At 42.1% G+C, this 22,459-nt stretch overlaps 1 protein-coding gene across 1 annotated transcript in view; it reads right to left on the reverse strand.

Moving 5' to 3' along the window:
- Positions 1 to 22,459, reverse strand: part of LOC145393812 (uncharacterized) — an 82,949-nt gene that overhangs the window by 55,986 nt on the left and 4,504 nt on the right. Inside the window, exon 2 of the mRNA XM_080267857.1 lies at positions 5,432 to 5,576. Within this exon, the coding sequence (XP_080123983.1) occupies positions 5,432 to 5,576 (145 nt within the window). The remainder of the gene's footprint in view (positions 1 to 5,431; positions 5,577 to 22,459) is intronic.

The following is a 22,459-nucleotide window of genomic DNA, read 5'->3' on the forward strand; positions in this document are numbered from 1 at the left end:
AATTTAACAAGCAATCACTTAAATAAAACATTATAAAGAAAAGGACCACAAAAATCTGTGCAGTATGTCAGGTGGTGTGTGGGGTGAAGAGAATACGAACGAGGGTGGAAGGAACAGCAATGGTGGAATGAAGAGGTGAAACAGGCTGTGGCACAAAAGAAGAAACCCTATTGTGAGTGGATGAGAAACAGGAGTGTGGAGGAAGTTGAGAGAAGAGAGAGCTATATGGCGAGAGGAAGAGAGAGGTGATAATATTAGTAAGAGAGAGTAAGAAGAGAGTGGATGAGGAATCTCGAAGGAATTTTAGTGTAAAGTGGAGGGAATGTAAGAAAGTGTTCTGGAAAGAGGTAAAGAGACTTAGACATGGTGTTAAACAAGCTAGTCGGGGAGTGAAAGATAAAAATGGTAGATAACTAGTGGAGAAGGGAGCAAAAATAAGCAGATGGAGAGAACACTTTAAGGAAATGTTGAACATAAATAATGAAAGTAGTGCAAGTATAAGTGGCTGGGGAGTGGCTGGGAGAAGGAGGGATGTGAAAAGAGAGGAAGAAATTAGTAGGATGGAAGTTGTGGAAGTAATGAAGAAAGTCAAAATGGGGAGAGCCCCAGGAATTGATGGAGTGTGAGGTGAAATGCTGAAGCATAAGGGAAAGATAGTAGTAGAATGGATGTGGAAGATGTGCTGATTGGCCTGGGAGGAAGGTAAAGTCCCAAATGATTGTATGTCAGGTATAATTATTCCCCTGCCTTCATGGACTTGGAGAAAGCTTATGACAGAATAGATAGGCAAGGTATGTGGAAGGTATTAAGAATATATGGAGTGGAGGGGAAATTGTTGAGTGTTATGAAGAGTATGTACGAAGGAGCTAGGGCTACGGTGCGAGTGGATGGTGAGCGGAGTGAGTTCTTTTATCTCAATGTAGGACTGAAACAGGGTTGTGTGATGTCTCCATGGCTGTTTAATATATACATGGAAGGGGTTGTAAAGGAGGTGCAAGGTAGGGCAGTGGATGTGAGGGTGGCTCTAATGAATGAGGGTGAGATTTGGAAGATTCCGGTGTTGCTGTTTGCTGATGATACAGTACTGTTGAGTGAAGATGAATGGGAGTTGCAAGGTTTGGTGAATGAATTTGGGACAGTGTGTAGGAGGAGGAAGTTGAAAGTTAATGTAAACAAAAGTAAAGTTATGGTGTTTGAGAGGAATGAAGTCACAGATTGTACAGTGAGGTTGGATGGTGAGTATATGGAGAATGTGAGTGCATTCAAGTACTTGGGTAGTGTGATGAGTAAGGATGGAACTTTGGGGGATGAAGTGCATGAAAGGGTACAGCAGAGAAGGAAGGTTGTTGGTTCACTGAAACAGTGATGAGAAATCGGGAGGTGAATATGGAGGTTAAGAAGTCACTGCATGATAGTATTGTGATCCCTACCCTGACGTATGGAAACGAGGCGTGGACCTTGCAAGAGGGGAACAAGTCAAGAGTGAGAGCAGTGGAAATGAGTTACTTGAGAGGAGCATGTGGAGTGACATGGAGGGACAGGTTGACGAATGAAGAAGTGAAGGAACGTTGTGGGGTGTATGTGGATGTGGCTGAGAAGATTAGGAGAAAAACACTGAGGTGGTTTGGGCATGTGGAGACAATGGAGAATGAACGACTGACTAAGAGGGTGTATGTAGGTGAGGTGGAGGGAGGGTTAGACCGAGGATGAGGTGGAGGGATGGAGTTGAGAGGTATATGAGGAAGGGGGGGGGATTTGGGGGAGGGTAGTCAAATGGTGGGTGACACAGCGACTTGGAGGCGTTTTGTCTGCGGCCACCCTTTGCGGGATTAGGGCGTCGGGCTATAGATAGATAGATAGATAGATTATGTATGAGGGTGCTAAGGCTGCAGTGAGTATGGACAGTGACCTGAGTGCATTTTTCTATTTGAAGGTTGGATTGAAATCGGGACGTGTCATGTCTCCATGGTTGTTCAATTTGTATAAGAATGGGGTTGATACGAGGTACGGCATTGGATGTTGGATCAGCCCTAATGAGAGTGGGCAGTGAGAGGAAATTCCTTGTACTGTTGTCTGCAGATGGTACTGTGTTGTCAAATGAAGACAATGGGGAGCTGCAAGTCTTGGTGAATGAGTCTGGTAGAGTGTGTAAGAAACGGAATCTAAAGGTGAATGTTGGGAAGAGTAAAGTTATTGCCTTCGAGAGAAATGAAGTTACTGAATGTACAGTGAGGGTGGGTGAGGAGGCACTGGAAAGTGTGAGTGTAGTTAAGTACTTGGGTAGTGTAATGAGTAAGGATGGAAGTTTAGAGGGTAAAGTGCTTGAAAGGGTACAGTCGTGGTCATAATCAACTATCCTCCGGTACCCCCTGCCTCATGCTAGCTCCTTTATGTGCGGCAAGTCACAGTGGAGAAAGAGGGGACAGAGAGAGGAGGAAAGGTGGGTGTGGGGACAAGTGATGGTGCCGGGATGGAGTGAGGGAGGGGAAGGAAGGTAGGTAGGGGAAGGAGAATGAATGGGAAGTGGTCGTCAAATTATTCGTTTATTTTTTTTTTTTCATTCAGGGCATGATATAAAGGAGATAATATTCAGTAGATAATGTTACATTACACATTATCAGCGGCGTCAGATAATAAGCTTTAGATAGGTGGTGAAATAAAGGACTGGCTCGTGAGAGAAATATACTGACGTCCAGTCCACCAAAAACGAGTGAGAGCTGTTCAGAAGAAACCAGCAAACCATCAACAACATTGCTTCCTCGGTGCCGCAAAGACTGCAAGAGGTTATTGAGGCGGGAGGCCACTGGAGTACTTACAAAGGCTTTCCTGGTTGCTTTGGCTTGAACAGTGTCGGTAAACATTGACAAAGATATAGTTTGGGAGTTTGTATAAGATTTTGTTTCATTTTCCTTCTAACATTTTATATGAGAAATCGTTATAATATTTATCTATGTGCACAGATATCAGTTTTATTTACTTATTATGCAATTATCTTAAATAGCCTTTTCATATTGAGATGCCATAAAGTAGTTGACATGATGGTGACTGCAAAGAGGGAGTCTATACCGAGAGGCTAATCATGTTTACTGTGGGCACAGCCATGTCGAAGGTTGCATATGATATTTAAGACCAAAAATTAATTACTTGTATGGGTAGAGGACGTTTCTTACACAAATATTACGGAAGTCAGAGCCATCCAGATTCCATTCTGCGTCCGAAGTCAAAACATGCGGATAAACACAATATCTGACTCCGCATTAATGTTTGATCTGTCACGTCAGCATATTTCTCTCACGAGCCAAACCTTGATATCACCACCTAGCTAAAGTTTGTTATCTGACGCCGCTATACACGGTGTAGTGCAGCATTATCTACTGATTATTAATTCCTTTTTATCATGCCCTGAATGAAAGAATATAGAAAAATAATGTGACCACTGCCTACCCTCCTTGCCTCCCTCACTCCATCCCCTCACCATCACTTGCCCCTCCACCCACCTTCCCGTCTCTCTCTGGCCCTTCCCTGTCAGCCCCTCTTACTCCATTGTGACTTACCGCGCATAAAGGAGCCAGCCTGAGGCGAGGGGTACCGGAGAATAGGTGATTATTTATGACCACGACTGTACAACAGGGAAGAAAGGTTGCTGATTCTTTGAAAGGAGTGATAAGCATGGAAGTGAAAAAGTTACTGCATGACAGTATTGTGATACCAGCTCTAACGTATGGAAGTGAAGCTTGGGCCTTGTTGGAGGACTCAAGTCAAGCGTGAGGACAGTGGATATGAGTTATTTGAGAGGAGCATGTGGAGTCACATGCAGAGACAGACTGACAAATGAGGAAGTGAAGGAGCATTGTGGTGGGGATGTGGATGTGATAGGAGGCATTAGGAGAAACACACTGAGGTGGTTTGGCCGTGTGGAAAGGATGGAGAGCGAGAGGCTGACGAGGTGTGTGTGTGTGTGTGTGTGTGTGTGTGTGTGTGTGTGTGTGTGTGTGTGTGTGTGTGTGTGTGTGTGAGGTGGAGTGGGGGAGAGGGAGGGGGAGGCCAAGGATGAGATGAAGGGATGGAGTGGAGAGGTATAAGAGAGAGGGGGGGGGGGTGAGCTAGAAGCAGGGCAATGAAATGGCGGGGAACGGGGAGACATGGAAGCAATTTGTTTGTGACCACCCCTCACGGGGTTAAAGTGTCTGGCATTAGACAGACAGATAGACAGAAAACTACACAGACTCAATGCACTGAAGGCAACTACCTGGCCAGATTTTGGACAACAAAAAGAAACAATCTCCCTTCACTGCAAACAATTCATTAGATCAATGATGCCCCATGCCTCTCAGACGTGAGCTTCCATCCTGTCTAATATCCACTAATTACCTTGCAGTTCATACAGAACGATACCCCACGCATGAACGCTGGCTGCACCAAAACTACTCTTGCAGGCCCATTTACACTCTAAGACTTAATATCTCTCTGTCAGATGAAATCTTGATATGACAGCCACAAAATTCTCTGCAGCAGCATGTGTCAGTACGTAACACCCTTATCATTACATGACCACGACACACAACACTGTTAAGAACATAATGCAGCCACCACACAAACATTGTCAAGCCCTGTTTGAAGGTGGGATATTGCTGTAGAGGCTCTACAATATCCCACCTGCAGACAATCCAATGAAAAAATGCCTACATACTCATTTCACTCACACACGGCAATACAAGACCTCGAACACAACACCATAATCGAAGCTCCCCTCCTGACACCCACCCGTCGGAAGTGTCCTTAAACAGAGATGATCGAGTTCATTTAGCTAGACTTAGAGCTGGATATAACCCAACCCTCCTCATTTACCACCTTAGATTTGGGCTGAGTCGATGCATGCCTAGCTTGTAGATTAGGCTCACACAACATACACATAATGAAACACTGCATAACACATGCCACACACAGACACAACATATGCGGTATAGTGAATCTATGGGACAACCCTATAGGGGTAGCTGCTTACCTGCAGTCGACGGTCTAGTCGCTCAGACGGGCCGAGATTGAGCAACAACTACTAAAACAATAGTAATTGTGCCTAGGCGAAGATTTTCCTTCTTTTACAGTATCTTTTCCATAGATTAGTCATATGACAGTACAACAACTCTACTGCACATCTTTTTTCCAAAGCACATCATAGTGACTATTGCCTCATTTGATATCTTTCCACTGTTACAGCTTATCAGTAAAGAAGGAGAGATGGTAAATTAAAAAAAAAAAATAGTACAGTGACCTCCTCAAGCTAATTAGAAACAATGGATGGGGTGGAGGGGTATATTAGCGAGGGGTGTGTGAACATGAGACAGAGCAGCCTGATGGCGAAGGACATGTGATGTGGAGGCGATTTGTCGGTGGCCACTTCTTCCGGTATCAAGGCTATTGACAGACAAACCAGTTTCATTACGAACTTGCGGAATTTATCAGGAAACATGCTTCGAGACTCGAAATGGCTGAAGCCTCGAATGGGAGTCCACGAGGCCACCTGCACTACCTGAGCACCAGTTGGGGTGTACGGCAGATGTGCAAATATTCCACATCTGTAAAACAATACAAAACGAAAATCAAATAAAGGGTCATAAACGAGATATTCAACATCTGTAATACACATCATATGTTAAATGAAGGAACACTAACGACATAGTCCACACCTGTAATACACATTCAGCATTAATTAAAGGAACACTAATGACATTTTCCACATCTGTAATACAAAATAAATGTTAATTAAAGGAACACTGTATATATTCCACATCTGTAATACACTTATATCAATTAAAGGAACAATAACGATATACTCCACATCTATAATGCACAATAAATGTTAATTAAAGGAACATTAAATATATATATTCCACATCTGTAATACAATTTTCTCAATTAAAAGAACACTAACGATATCTTCCACATATTTAATACACAATGACAAATAAACGAACATGAGTTATATATTCCCCATCTGTAATACACAACAAGAGTCAAATAAACGAACATTAACATTATATTCTACATCTGTATTACACAGTAAATGTCAAATAAAAGAACAGTAACTATAGTATTCCTTCACTACAATGTAAGCAGTAATTCAACAAGTAACCATATCGTTTTTATTCTAACTTGGCCTTCTGCGTAAAACTTTGTCCAAATACGCCACATCTGCATATTCCACGTGAATATGGTGGTGTCATAACACATCGTCCTTAGCGATCCATATTCCGTGTTACACCTTCGCATTCTCCTCTTTGATTTTTGTAGTGCTGTAATATTTAGTCTGCGTGATTAACAAAAAGGAGGACCACAAAATCTCCAAATCAGCTTAGAGTGTGTTGATATCAAAACAAGGAATGTTAAAGTAACTGCATCTTTACTGCAGTGTAAGTGATGGTTCAGTAAATAATATGATAACCAATAGTGTAATACAGCCATGGATTATTGCCCATTTCCAATATTCCATGTTCAGTTTACAAGCATCAGTAATACTATGTGAATAAGCGCTGCCTGTATGTGTCTGTCCACATTTGACCCCCTCGGATTTAGACGTGCAATGCATCTTAAGTTGCGTAACGATGAGCTGACAACGATGGTGTAAATTATAACTGCATGCGGTCAGTTGAGCATGAGTCATGCGCACTTCTGGGCCCGATTTTCGCAAGGCATACGAACCCTCTATAGGTCATACTGCTGGAAGGAATGAGCTGAAATTTCGCCTGGGCATGCCCGGTAAGTCACAGCAGGTCCATGTCAAGTTTGGTGTCAGTGCGTGTCTCGGGGGCAAGTGCTCAGCAGCCCTATCTGCTAAGCACTTGTTCAGATTATCCAATCCTCTACTCAGAGTCAAGTACACTTATGTTAAAACTGCATTCTCGTTGCTGATATCTGTCACGGGGTTTTGTAGATTTATGAATTTAAAAATGCTTCAAAAGTGTTGCTTGTAAATGGGGGCAAAAATTGACTTGTGAAATCAAGCAGTAAGTTTTACTTTATGCCAGCTTACTTCGCCGATTCTCTAAGGACGAGAATTTATAAACTTTCTCAACAGTACACAGCAGACTAATTACTCACGTGTGCTGTTTGTAGTACTGTTAGTCTCTCGAGAAAGTGACTCCACCCATGACAATCAATAACTAATACTAATAGTAATAAACAGGTTCTTGCTGGTGCATTAACTCCTGGCTGGCACAACGGATTTAAGCTTAATACAAAAGGACTGGCCTAAGTACCAGTTATAAGTAATGTTAAGCGTCTGCGCAAACTAGGAGTGGCAAGCAAATAAGCTAATTGTGGAGAAATAAAACACGAGTTTAACTACATTGAGGTCAAAGAAAAAGACCTGTGAATTTATTAATCACAATGAATTAATTTTATGTTACATAGGTCTCAAAATGAATTCAAAATAACAAGGAGAATACACTCACTCATTCACTCAAAAGCTAAACTGAAACCTAGGAAAACCGAAAAGAAATACTGGTCAGTAGAGGGGGCTAAACGGAATGACTGGGCGTCGTTACATAGGACGGACACTGCAAACATGCTAAACCTCTTTGCCGATTCACCGTCTAGGTGGAGATTTCAGGAACTCGCTGCACACGAACCTTCTCTCACGATGATCAAAGCCTGACTAAGTTCGAATTATGGAAGGGGGCGAGGGATGGCCGTGCTTGCTTCAACGGTCAACGGAAAGAAAGTGAGTGACATACGTTCACAATAAATCACTCAGCGGAGGCGCTAATGTCGCGTGCAAGGATGATCACTTATGAAACAGTGAAAAATGTTCTGAAAACCGTCCCAATTGAGTGAACGCTAGGACGGTTGAACTGAGTGATACTCTGTGAGAATCCCACCAGAATTCGTGGTTTTCACACTGAAACAAAAATATCACGAACTTATAAACACGCTCGTGCCAATTCGTGACATTACGCCCTATCAAAATCAAATTTTTTCTTAAAAAAAAAAAAAATAGATAAATGTACTGTTACATAGCCTATGATTTCATCATCCTTTGTATAATTCTAACGTACAGTAAGCTGCATGTTTGATCACGATTCGCCTCGTGGCTTCCATAGTGACCAAGCTTCCGTGCTCTACCTCACTCCCCGCTTCTTCTCCCTTATAGTAGAGTAAGTCGTTCTTTCTGTTGTTCAGAGCAGGAGTGTCAACTCTTTGTCCCTTATGGCTTCATTTGCGCGTCCTTCTTACAAGTTGTATCAAGCTCGCCAGCCCCTATATAATGAGCTCAGTCTCTGCATTAATTGCCACTTAGATCTACTCCTCATTTTGTTCACATCTCTGTCCTCCCCTGTACAGTTGTTATTATTTTTGTGAGTGCTCAGGAAGTCTCCAACCATCTGGCTGCTGTGTAATTTGAGTATAAGTGTTGTTGCATTTTTTCTTGTGCTGTGTGGCATAAGGTGTTGGTTCGTGGACCTGGTGAGGTTTTTGTGGTTCATGTGGAGTTTTTGATGTCAGACATTATTAATAATATTTTGTATCTGTAATAATATATCTTGCATTAACTGAGCATTATCCGGTTTTCTCATTTTATCAGGGCTGACTTAGATAAATTTACTCTTGCTAATGTCGTGTTAATAGAGGCTATTGCAGTTAACCATATATTTAACCTGTTTTTTGCCATTACATTATCCTTATGAGTCCTGAATGTTTAGTTGTTAGTTTGAGCATTAAACTTTAACTTGTAATTTTACCTAACTCTTTTGTTTTGAACCTGGAACTTTGCGGGACAGTAGTGATTTTTAGTATTCTCACTTGAAGTGTTCATTATCTCTCTCTGTTCCGTAACATAAATTTGGCGACCTCGCCAGGATATTCAGGATATTATCATAAGGATATTGCTTGATATTTTGTGACTGTGATTTATTCATGATGTCTACTATTACTACTCTTGATGAAGCCAAAGATTTTTTGTCAAATGTGCAAACAGTGTGTGATGTAGAAAACAGAACAAAGAATGAACTTAAGCTTGTTGCTCAACAATTGGAAAATGCTGTTCACTTTCATCATTCTAAAGATCAAATTGTTGGCATGATTAATAAAAGCTTGTTTGATGTAACTCCTCCAGATGAGCAAACGCAGATTGAAATAGCTAAGTTACAGCTAGCCCTGCAGGTGGCTCGTGCTAAGGAGGCTGAGTTTCAGGCACGTTCTAAGGAGGCTGAGTCTCATTCTCGTATTCAGGAGGCACAAAATGAACTTGCTAGGATTCAGGCAGACCACGAGTATCACATGAAACAAGGTGGAACTGGATCATCTAGCTCTGATGATTTTGATGTGGCTAAAAATGTTAAACTTGTCCCTCCTTTTAATGAATGTGATTTAACAAAGTATTTTCAGGTGTTTGAGAGGGTAGCTACAGGTTTTAATTGGCCCAAAAAGTATTGGCCAGTACTCCTTCAAACTGTTCTCACCGGTAAAGCTCAAGTAACTTACGCATCTTTGCCTCAGGATCAATCTGATAATTATGATGTAGTTAAGAGCTTGATTCTTAAGGCCTATGAGCTTGTTCCTGAAGCCTATAGAGTAAAATTTAGGACAACTTATAAGCAAGATAAGCAATCCCATGTTGAGTATGCAAAAATCAAAGAAGATCTGTTAGAGCAGTGGTTAAATTCTAAGAATGTAAATTCTGATTTTGATAAATTTAAGCAGATGATTTTGCTGGAGGACTTTAAAAGGTGTATTACTAAAGATGTAAGCCTATATCTTGATGAGAAAAGAATAGATAATTTCTCTGATGCTGGAGTTTTAGCTGATGAATATGTTCTTACTCACAAGAGATATTCTAAAGAAAAAAGGAAAGCTGAGAGTAAGTACGTTGCCTCTACTCAGAGTACATGTAACAGGAAAGAGAATAAAGATGATGTTTCTCAGGAAGTAAATACCAGCTCCACCTCTAGATTTCAGAAAAGTAAATGTACTTATTGTAGTAAGCTTTGTCATACTACGGAGAAATGTTTCAGGAGACAGAGTGATGTGAACAAAAAGGAGTCTTTAAATATTCAGTCAATTGGTCTAGTGTCCACCCTTGAGAGTTCCCAGAATTCTTTAACCGAGTTAAGTGAACCTGCTTTGAGAGGTAAATTAAATTCTCATGATGAAGCTCCTCTTTTGAGCAGTAACGTGGGTGACACTCTCAAGAGTTCATGTGCTAATTTCCTGTCTGATGGTTTTGTCAGTCCTCTGGACAGTAATAACAGGAAATCAGTTAAAATATATCGTGATACAGGTGCTTGCCAATCCGTTATGCTGACCAGTGTTCTAGGCTCTAATGTTAATTCCTCTGATGAAACTGTAATCTTACAAGGTGTAGGGAATAATTACTTCTCTGTCCCTCAGTGCAGAGTGAATTTAGAGTCTGGTTTTGTTAATGGTTCCGTTATGGTTGGGTTGGTTGAGACACTCCCAATGTCAGGTGTAACTTTCTTACTTGGAAATGATATTGGTGGAAGTCAAGTGTGTCCAGCTCCTCAGTTGTCTAGTGAACCAGTGACTGCGACCCAGGATTGTGATATCCCTGACGTGTTCTCTGCATGTGCTGTCACTAGGGCTAAGTCTAAAGTTACTGGTGACTTAGAGGATAATGATGATGATGATCTTATCCTAGCTGACACTTTTCTTGCTAATTTGGACCACTCACCAGATAAGGCAGTACCCCGTAGTGTTGATAATTTGTCTCGTCAAGAGTTGGTTGAGTTGCAGGTTGCTGACCCTGAGTTGATAGGTCTAGCTAACTCTGCTTGCAGTGAGGAAGAGTCAGCTGGTGCTTCTACTTGTTATTATATAAAGTCAGGAGTACTTATGAGGAAGTGGAGACCCCCAACAGCATCAGCTGACTGTGAATGGGAGGTTGTATATCAAGTTGTCATCTCTCGTGTTTGTAGGCAGGATATCATTAGAGTGGCTCATGATTCCAGTCTGGCAGGACACCTTGGAGTGAGGAAGACTGTGGCACGCATTTTGAAACACTTCTACTGGCCAGGTATCTTCAGAGATGTTTCCTGGTATTGTAAGTCTTGTCACACCTGTCAAGTTGTGGGGAAGTGTAATCAGACCAAAAAGGTTGCACCTCAAGTTCCCATTCCTCCTTTTGAGGCGCCATTCACCCGTGTGTTGGTGGATATTGTGGGCCCTTTTCCTAAGACTTCTTCAGGATTTTCTTATGTGTTGACCCTGATTGATATGGCTACTCGTTATCCTGAAGCCATTCCACTTAGAAATATCTCAGCAAAGAACGTGGTTAAGGAAATGCTAGGGTTCTTCACCAAATTTGGTCTGCCCAAGGAGGTACAGTCAGACCGGGGAAGTAATTTCATGTCAAATGTTTTCAAGCAGTCTCTGAAAGAGTTGGGCATCACCCAGATCACGTCTTCAGCTTACCATCCCCAGACCCAAGGAGTGTTGGAGAGATATCATCAAACACTCAAATCGATGCTCAAGAAATACTGTTTGGAACATCAGAAAGACTAGGATAAATGACTTCTATTCGTTGTATTTGCCGCAAGAGAATCTCCAAATGAATCACTGGGCTTCTCACCCTTTGAACTACTGTTTGGCCATGAAGTAAGACGACCCCTTAAGCTACTCAAGGAATGCAGGCTGTCGGAGGAAGATGACGTCAACCTGCTGGAGTATGTGATGAAGTTCAAAGAACGGCTGTCCACTGGTTTACAGCTGGTGAGAGAGAATTTAGGAGCTGCTCAGGAGAAGATGAAGACTTGGTATGATAAGAAGTCCAGGTTACGCCACTTTCAGCCAGGAGATCAGGTTTTGATTCTGCTACCAGTGCATGGGCAACCTCTTCAAGCCAAGTTTAGTGGTCCTTATTTCGTGGAGAAGAAACTCATTGATGTCAACTATGTCATCGCCACACCAGATCGTAGAAAGAACAAGCAACTTTGTCACATCAACATGCTAAAGTTATATCACAGGCGGGACGAAAATAACCCAGTCTGCACTGTAGCTGTTCCACCCGAGTCTGCAAGTGAAGCTCTCCCATGCAGTATGAGCCTGAGTGATAGTTTGGGGAAGAATCCTGATATCATGAATGATCTCCAGACTAAGCTTTCTCATCTAGCTCCCGAGGAAAGGCAGGAGTTTTCGGCATTACTGCAGGAGTACCCGCAAGTGTTCCGTGCCACTCCGGGAAGAACCACTGTTTTGATGCATGATGTCGATGTTGGAGATGCAAAGCCAATTAAACTGCCTCCTTACCGTGTGAACCCAGTGAAAGTTCCTCTCATCCAGAAGAAGCTTGGCTACCTGTTGGACCACAAGAGGATTGAGCCCTGTCAGAGCGAGTGGAGTTCTCCTGTCACTCTAGTCCCTAAGCCAGGTGGGCCACAGCGGCTTTGCATCGACTACAGACGTGTTAATCAGATAACCAAAACAGACACTTACCCTCTCCCTCGCGTGGAAGATTGCATAGACAAGATCGGAAAGGCTAGGTACATAAGTAAGTTTGATTTGTTAAAGGGATACTGGCAAGTACCTGTGACTGAACGTGCTAGGGAGATCTCATGTTTTGTAACACTAGGAAAGACTTTTGCATGTTCTGTAATGCCATATGGTATGAAGAATGCACCAGCCACATTTCAGAAGATCATGAATGTTGTAACAGAGGGTTTGGCAGGGTGTGTTGTTTATATTGATGATGTATTAATCTTCAGTGACAACTGGAAAGATCACCTATGCCATGTCAGTAAATTTCTTGAGCGTTTGGTTCAGGCTGATCTTGTAGCTAACTTATCAAAGTGTGAGTTTGGTCAAGCTAAAGTTCAGTACCTTGGGTACGTAATTGGTGATGGGCACGTTGCACCACCAGCAGCTAAGGTTCAGGTTATAAGTGATCTTCCCAGACCTAAAAGTAGGAAAGAGCTACAAAGATTTTTGGGAATGGTAGGTTATTACAGGAGATTTGTTCTTAACTTTTCAATTCTTGTATCACCACTTACAGACCTACTGAAAAAGGGAGTTAAATTTGTCTGGACCGATAACTGTGAATCCTCTTTCAGCAAACTTAAATCTATCTTATTAAGTCAGCCAGTGCTCGCTACTCCAAATTTTGCTAAGCCTTTTAAGATGGCTGTTGATGCAAGTGATACAGGAGCTGGGGCTGTTTTGCTGCAAGAGGATGATCAGGGTATTGAACACCCTGTATCTTATTACAGTAAGAAGTTCACTCCACCTCAAAAGAACTACTCAACTATTGAGAAAGAGCTTTTGGCCTTGATTTTGGGTTTACAGCATTTTTCATTTTATTTGTGTTCTGGTTTTGACCCCATAGTCATTTATACCGATCATAACCCACTGAAATTCCTTAGTAAGTTTAAAGATAAATCTCAGAGATTGAGAAGATGGAATCTACTTCTTCAGGAGTATTCATTAGACATACAACATGTCAAGGGGAAAGAAAATGTTATTGCAGATTGCTTATCTAGACTTTAGACAGATTGTTTTAGAGTAATAAGAAATTTCCTTTGTAAATTTTTTTTTTTTTTGTGGGGAGGTGTTACATAGCCTATGATTTCATCATCCTTTGTATAATTCTAACGTACAGTATGCTGCATGTTTGATCACGATTCGCCTCGTGGCTTCCATGGTGACCAAGCTTCCGTGTTCTACCTCACTCCCCCCTTCTCCTCCCTTATAGTAGAGTAAGTCGTTCTTTCTGTTGTTCAGAGCAGGAGTGTCAACTCTTTGTTCCCTATGGCTTCATTTTCGCGTCCTTCTTACAAGTTGTATCAAGCTCTGCTGGCCTCTATATAATGAGCTCAGTCTCTGCATTAATTGCCACTTAGATCTGCTCCTCATTTTGTTCACATCTCTGTCCTCCCCTGTACAGTTGTTATTATTTTTGTGAGTGCTCAGGAAGTCTCCAACCATCTGGCTGCTGTTTAATTTGAGTATAAGTGTTGTTGCATTTTTTCTTGTGCTGTGTGGCATAAGGTGTTGGTTCGTGGGCCTGGTGAGGTTTTTGTGGTTCATGTGGAGTTTTTGATGTCAGACATTATTAATAATATTTTGTATCTGTAATAATATATCTTGCATTAACTGAGCATTATCCGGTTTTCTCATTTTATCAGGGCTGACTTAGATAAGTTTACTCTTGCTAATGTCGTGTTAATAGAGGCTATTGCAGTTAACCATATATTTAACCTGTTTTTTGCCATTACATTATCCTTATGAGTCCTGAATGATTAGTTGTTAGTTTGAGCATTAAACTTTAACTTGTAATTTTACCTAACTCTTTTGTTTTGAACCTGGAACTTTGCGGGACAGTAGTGATTTTTAGTATTCTCACTTGAAGTGTTCATTATCTCTCTGTTCCGTAACAATACATATAAATCCTAACTCAGTCACACAAGATTCACACTGTGGTGTGTATACTACCCTGCTACAGGAGAAAATCACGGTCACCCATGAGCGTAAAAACCTTGTATTTACGTTACTAGAAGCAAGGTTGAGGAAAAAACTCCGAGACGACGGTGAAAAATCCCGTACTCAGGTCAAATTGAGTGAAAAGTTTGCTACAGTTACATTAACAACTAATTGTTATGTAGTGTGATGTATGTAATATGCGGTGTAGGTGTGACAGTTGTGGTGTAACTGTGCCTACGTGTAAAATTATGTAATTCCAATAGTAAATAATGACAACGAGGCAGAAGAGAAGAGGCGGCAGCATGCAGCAGAGACAATCAGCTGATCTCCATGACAATGCTGCACCCGCCAGCTGCACCTGCAAAAGCAATCAAGGTGGAGCATCAAGTGTCATTTCTCTCTCTCTGCCTAGCAATCAGTACTTATGTTACAAAAAGTACACTATGATTCTATTAACCTGTCACGTCCCGAGCTATTTCGCACCTCTGACACCCCCCATCCCCCGAGGTATTTTCGAAAAAATTTTTTTTGGCTAAAACCTCCACTTTTGTTGAGAAACATCAAAAATTCATAGAGAAATCGCTCACCTGAGGTTTAACCCATCACTTCCCGAGCGATTTCGCACCTCTGACACCCCCCAGTCCCGAGGTATTTTCGATTTTTTTTTTTTTTTGGCTAAAACCTCCGCTTTTGGTGAGAAACATCGAAAATTCATAGAGAAATCGCTCACTTGAGGTTTAAAATACTTGATCCAGGTACCAGTACCTCCTTACCTGACTGGGTTTTCTAACAGGCTGGCACCAAAGAAAACGAGTTCTATGGGAGGGTAACTATTTCACACCACTCATAAATGGTATTTATTTATTTACTTGGTACGAATTTATATGTAGTACAAGAGTATATTGGTTTTCAAACAGTAATATAGGCATTATAAGCATTGTTTCACTCACTAACTCATCACCATACCTGACCTTCTTTTGCCACATTACCTGATCATTATTTCTGACTGTTTCTTCCTCTAATGCTATGTAAACCTTGTCCTCCACATTGTCATCGATTGGGGAATCGCTCTGGCCCTGAATGTCTTTACTGGCCAGGTCACTGGTAACAGATGAATTGCCGAGAAAATGGTGTGAGGGGGGGAGGGGGGAGGTTATGCAGTGTAAGGCATTGTCCCTGCTTGGCATCTTGTAGAAGAATAGAGGAAGGTGTCCCGTGTATACGTACGAAAAATCAAGCGCAAAAATTGAAAATTGTGCAAATTAGAGACCTTGCAATTGCATGATGTACCAGTACGTCGTTGGGACTGGCAAATGCAAAATCTTGCAACGTACCCATACATCGACGGGATGGGGCGTGTTAAAATACTCGATCCAGGTACCAGTACCTCCTTACCTGACTGGGTTTTCTAACAGGCTGGCACCAAAGAAAACGAGTTCTATGAGAGGGTAACTCTTTCACACCACTCATAAATGGTATTTATTTATTTATTTGATACAAATTTATATGTAGTACAAGAGTATATTGGTTTTCAAACAGTAATATAGGCATTATAAGCATTGTTTCACTCACTAACTCATCACCATACCTGACCTTCTTTTGCCACTTTACCTGATCATTATTTCTGACTGTTTTTTCCTCTAATGCTATGTAAACTTTGTCCTCCACATTGTCATCGATTGAGGAATCACTCTGGCCCTGAATGTCTTTACTGGCCAGGTCACTGATAACAGGTGAATTGCTGAGACAATGGCATGAGGGGGGGAGGGGGGAGGTTATGCGGTGTAAGGCATCTTGAAGAGGAATAGAGGAAGGTGTCCCGTGTAAATGTACGAAAAATCACGTGCGAAAATTGAAAATTGTGCAAATTAGGGACCTTACAATTGCACGACGTACCAGTACGTTGCCGGGACTGGCAAATGCAAAATGTTGCAACGTACTTATACGTTGACAGGATGGGGCGGGTTAATGGATACATTATTAACCAGGAAACATAGTCTTTGGATTGCTCAAATCTCTCAGGATCCTTGTAGTTTACTGGTTAACCTACATTATTAACCAGGAAATGTGCCAGTTCTTGGATTGCCCAAATCTCTGAGAACTGGCAGTTTACTGGTTAAACCTACCTAATTAACCAGGAAACGTGCCAGTTCTTGGATTGCCCAAATCTCTGAGAACAGGCAGTTTACTGATTAACCTAACTATACACTTACGATTAACATTGGCAAGCTGAGAATCCTAACGCAATCTCAGGCAGGTCACATTTTAACACCCACTGTGGGTGTGAACACTCATGTGGATAATGTGCATTCTCCAGGAATCCTCTGAGAGGCCTACAGCTCGAGACATTCCACAAGGTAATTCAAACACAGCCCCGGATTGTCTCTACGGGATTCTCGAACTTCCCCCTTAACTTAAGGTACATAGGTATGTACAGGTCCTGGACGTAATGTGTCCTGTGGGACCAACAGGCAAGACGTCAGGTCTGCACCCACATCACCGCTGCCTTGTCTCTCAACTGACTCTGAGATTATGGGTGTGGATTTAAACGGTGCAGGAAGGACATGTCCCTGATTAGTGGTACATTGACACACATTGCAGGAACGCATAAAACTATATATTTCTGGTCCCATCCCTGGCCAGAAAAAGTCAGCTCGGATATGGCCCTGGGTTTTCCTTTTGCCCATGTGACTCCTGAAGCTGAACAATGACCCCATTCTAACACTGCTTGGCAGTACTTTGCGGGAATGACAAACTGCTGTCGAACCTCGCCCTGGGGTGTACGTGACTCATGGTACAGCCATCCTTGTTTATGATGGAACTTGGCTTGACCTCCCCGTGAATACTTAATCACTCTACCCTTTTGTTTCTTCCGCACAGCAGCAAGTGTCAGGTCAAAATGTTGTTCTTGAACAATAACTTGGCTACACATCAGATCTTGAGGTGATGCAATGGTCACAGGGGTGACACAATTTGGGGCCTCAGCCATGGCTCGTGTTACTGCAGCCAAAGTCTGAGTAGCGTATATTTTCAGTGCAACTATACTTGGCACCTGGAATATTGCCTATGATAAGGTCAAACAAAGGTTCTGGCATGACAACTGCGACTGTCATACCAGTGTAAAATGGAGATGCCACCTGGATATGTGCCTCAGGGAACAATTTCACTGATCCATCAATAAGCTTAGCTTGGATCTGTCGACCTGTGTACTCCTCAGGCTGAACTAAACTCTGACAGAGCAACCTGAGGAACCATTGTCTCTCAGGACCTTCACAGGAATGCCTTCCACAAACCCTGGCTGAACAAGGAAGGCACTGTCACCTGTGGGAGGGCCTGTGGAGGAAGCAGCCAGCCACTGATGAGGCTGCTGAATAAACGATGCGGCAAACATGGTGCCCTGAGAATTTGATACCTGAGGGTTTATACTCACTGTCTGGGGAGATGAAGCATTGGCCTCCTGTGGCAGAGTGTTCACTGTTGCTGGGGGACTAGAGAACTGCAGGGAAGTACCCGTACTGCTAGGGATGACAACACCATGCTGCTGTTGAGGAATAAAGGCTGCGTTAGCCTCCTGCCTCCGATACACTGGGGCTGTTGCAGAAAACGATTGTCCTGACCTTTGCTTCCGTGGCTTGTCCTTGCTCTGCTGCTGCTTGAAATACAGGTACTGGTGCTGGTTAGGGTTCTGATTGTTATTCCACTTCCACTCTGGTTTCTGGGTGTTTTGCCCCTGGTCCTTCTTCTGCGGTTTGTTTGGACCTTGGCCATTATTCTGAGAACGGCCTTGTTACTGGGGTTCAGTCTGAGACGGTTTCCCAGATTTGTCAGCTTTCCTGTTCCAGGTGTGCTGCTTACGAGTTTGATACCCATATGCAGTGAAGAATGCGTCAGCCTTGTTCACCATTTGGCTGGCATCCCTTACCTGGCATATCTTAAGCTGAGCCATAAGTTCAGCAGGCCACGACTTTTCTAGCTGTGTGCGCAGCATAAGGTCAATTATCCCATCACGCGTGGAAGAAGTTTCATCTTTCTCCATCCACTCGTCTAAGTAAGCAGTAAGCCGATCAAGAAATTGAACGGCAGTCTCTTTTTCTTGTAAATGCACCCTATTAAACTGACTCTTGGCGTCGTCAACTGTGAGATCATACGCTTTGACGAGTGCAGCCTTCATCATCTCATACGTAAGATTGTCTCCACGAATTCTGTGGAGAATATCGAGGGCAGGGCCCTCAAACAAGCTAAGAAACTGAAGCCGCTTAGCTGCCTCATCCAGCTGGTATAGCTGAGCCATGTCTTCGAAACAAGCTATGAATGGCTCGATTCACTCGCCTTTCTTGTATGGAGGAAGCTTGATGTGTGGGGTCGCCAGAACATGTGTAGGGAGAGCGCTGGGGCTTGGGCCAGCTGCACCAGATTTGTCAGAAGCCAATGAGTCTCGCTTGAGCTTCAGCATCTCGAGTTCATGTTTCTCACGTGCCTCACACTCGGCATGTTTGTGTTCTCGTTCTCTCTCTCATTGTTCTAGCTCGTATTTGCGTTCTCTTTCTCGTTGTTCTCGCTCATGTTGATGTTCTCTCTCACGTTCCTCGTGCTGTTCTCGCTCATGTTCGCATTCTCTTTCACGTTGTTCTATCTCGAGTTTGCGTTGTTCTTGCTTATATTCGCGTTGTTCTCGTGTTTGCGTTGAATTCTAAACTCTTCGCTAGCATCATTCTCATGTTGCTGCTCGAACTAAACCAAGAGAGTACATATTCTCTGACTTTTTTGGGGTCGCTAAGCCCCATATCATTAGCTTCTTGTACATAGACGTTGGTAGACATGACGCTGACTCAGTCTGAGTGAACTAAAGACTAAGTACTGACTGCTATTTTGCAGAGAACTGCGAATAATCAAGAGTAAAGGGTATAGGCACAGGTTAGTAGTGACCAGTTTTATCTAGTTAAACTGGTAAAGAAAGAAAATTAAAAAAAACAACTGACTATGAAAACTATTACATAAAATTAATAGAAATAAACCAATAATCACCAGTAAGATAATGCCTGTAGACTTTAATGATAAAGACCTAAGTATGAGTGAGTATTATCTCATTAATAACTTTAACCCGCCCCATCCCGACGTTTTCTGGGCAGTGGTACGCCCCGGTCCCGACATTTTTGGACCTTTTTTTTTTTTTAGGCTCAAACATTCGCTTTTGGTGAGAAACATCGAAAATTCATAGAGAAATCGCTCACCTGAGGTTTAAAATACTCGATCCAGGTACGAGTACCTCCTTACCTGACTGGGTTTTCTAACAGGCTGGCACCAAAGAAAACGAGTTCTATGGGAGGTTAACTATTTTATCCACTCATAAACAGCATTTATTTATTTACTTGGTACGAATTTATATGTAGTACAAGAGTATATTGGTTTTCAAACAGTAATATAGGCATTATAAGCATTGTTTCACTCACTAACTCATCACCATTCATGACCGTTTTTTCCCACATTACCTGATCATCATTTCTGACTGTTTCTTCCTCTAATGTTATGTAAACTTTGTCCTCCACATTGTCATCAATTGGGGAATCACTCTGGCCCTGAATGTCTTTATTGGCCAGGTCACTGGTAACAGGTGAATTGCCGAGACAATGGCGTGCAGGGGAGGGGGAGAGGTTGTGCGGTGTAAGGCATTGTCCCTGCTTGGCATCTTGTAGAGGAATAGAGGAAGGTGTCCCGTGTATATGTATGAAAAATCACTTGCGAAAATTGAAAATTGTGCAAATTAGGGACCTTGCAATGTTGCCTCGTTAATTTACGTCTCCGGGATATGAGTACATATCATGTGAGGACGTGAATTCACGTCTCCTGGACGGGGCGGGTTAAAACTAGGAGTTAATATCCTAGAATGAGGTAGCCAGATATCACAAGGTTTTGTGATTTAAAAATTTTATAATGCTAAAAATGTTGCTTGTAAATAGGGGCAAAAATTGACTTGTGAAATCAAGCAGTAAGTTTTACTTTATGCCGGCTTACTTCGTCGATTCTCTAAGGACGAGAATATATGAATTTTCTCAACAGTACACAGCAGAGACTAATTACTCACGAATGCTGTTTGTAGTAGTGTTAGCCTCTCGAGAAAGTGACTCCACCCCTGACAATCAATAACTAATACTAATAGTAATAAACAGGTTCTTGCCGGTGCATTAACTCCTGGCTGGCACAACGGATTTAAGCTTAATACAAAAGGACTGGCCTAAGTACCAGTTATGAGTAATATAAAGCATCTGTGCACACTAGGAGTGGCACCTAAATAAGCTAATTGTGGAGAAATAAAACACGAGTTTAACTACATTGAACGCAAAGAAAAAGAACTGTGAATTTATTAATCACAATGAATTAATTTTACGTTACATAGGTCCCAAAATGAATTCAAAATAACAAGGAGAATACACTCACTCGCTCACTCAAAAGTTAAACTGAAACCTAGGAAAAACAAAAAGATATACTGGTCAGTAGAGGGGGCTAAGCAGAATAACTGGGCGTTGTTACGTAGGGCGGATGCTGCAAACATGCTAAACCTCTTCGCGGATTCACTGTCTAGGTGGAGATTTCAGGAACTCGCTGTACACGAACCTTCTCTCACGATGATCAAAGCCTGACTGAGTTCGAATTATGGAAGGGGGCGAGGGATGGCCGTGCATGCTTCAACAGTCATCGGAAAGAAAGTGAGCGACATACGCTCACAATAAATCACTCAGCGAAGGCGCTATTTGTCACGCGCAAGGATGATCACTTATAGAAACAGTGAAAAATGTTCTGAAAACCGTCCCAATCGAGTGAACGCTAGGACGGTTGGACTGAGTGATACTCAGTGAGAATTCCACTAGAATTCGCGGTTTTCACACTGAAACAAAAATGTCACGAACTTATAAACACACTCACGCCAATTCGTGACAATATCCAACAACTTATTAAACGACCTATTCTCCGAGTTGTTTCATGAGGAGGAAGAAAATATCTTTGATGAATGGCCCCTTTTAAGAAACAGAAAATAGAGATGACAGGGCAGTTTACTGGCTCTCTTCTCATTAGTTACTTATGTGACTTCTATTTTAAACTGATTTCTGTCAGACATTAACATACTTCTTCTAAACTTCATCTTCAGTTTCTTACTAAGACGCAACTGTGATGCTCCTAATAGTATCTCCCTGTCAGTATCCTTCCCCTCACCCTACACTTCTTTCCACTCCTTACGGTGGGTGTTGCATTCGTTTAGGAAGACCAAATTTGTTCTTGTGCTCCCAAACTTCCTATGCTCCCTGTCCCCACACAGATACATAAGAACATATTAGCAAAAATATTTCACACAATTGCTGTCGTTCAAAAGCCTTCTTACAAATTTAATATATGTTAATGTTTACTATACTGTTCGCGTTAGCCTGATTCTCTTGTGCCCCGTCCCCATCTGATGCCCTGCCCTCTTCCAGCTCTACTCTTGCTGATTGGCTGAGATAATTATTCTTACTGATAGAATAATGAGCCTTACCACGAAATAGTATCGTATTATTTACTTTTCCTTTGAATTCATTACTGAATCAATATCAGTCTGTAAAGAACCAACCTGCCTCCTCCCGCGACTGCAGCTGAGTTTTGGCGCCAAAAAAGTTCGGAGCTTGGCAATAACACACCGCAGCTGTGCCGCTGTTACTATTAAACATATTAAGTCATCTATCTGTCATGTCTGGTAAGTTTCCACAGTATCATAACGATACTGTAATTTTCCTTATTTATTTCCTTCATTAAGTTCCTTTATATCAGAGGGATTGAATATAGAAGTAGGAAAACGAAATGTCACTGGCTTCCCCCACACAAAACAATAGCTTACATAAATTGTATTCCACCTGTCGCATCGTAATACTGTCCTTAGGCTATAGCAAAACGATTACAGTATATGTATTTGTATTTTCCTATAATGGACACATGGGAGTCATCCAAGGAGGGGAAGGAGGGAAATGTCCCCCCACTTTTCAATCAGGGGGGTACAACATATTGA

This window comes from Coenobita brevimanus, chromosome 25 (assembly GCF_032717465.1).
Source record: "Coenobita brevimanus isolate Jiangsu-jjx chromosome 25, ASM3271746v2, whole genome shotgun sequence".
Lineage (NCBI taxonomy): Eukaryota > Metazoa > Arthropoda > Malacostraca > Decapoda > Coenobitidae > Coenobita > Coenobita brevimanus.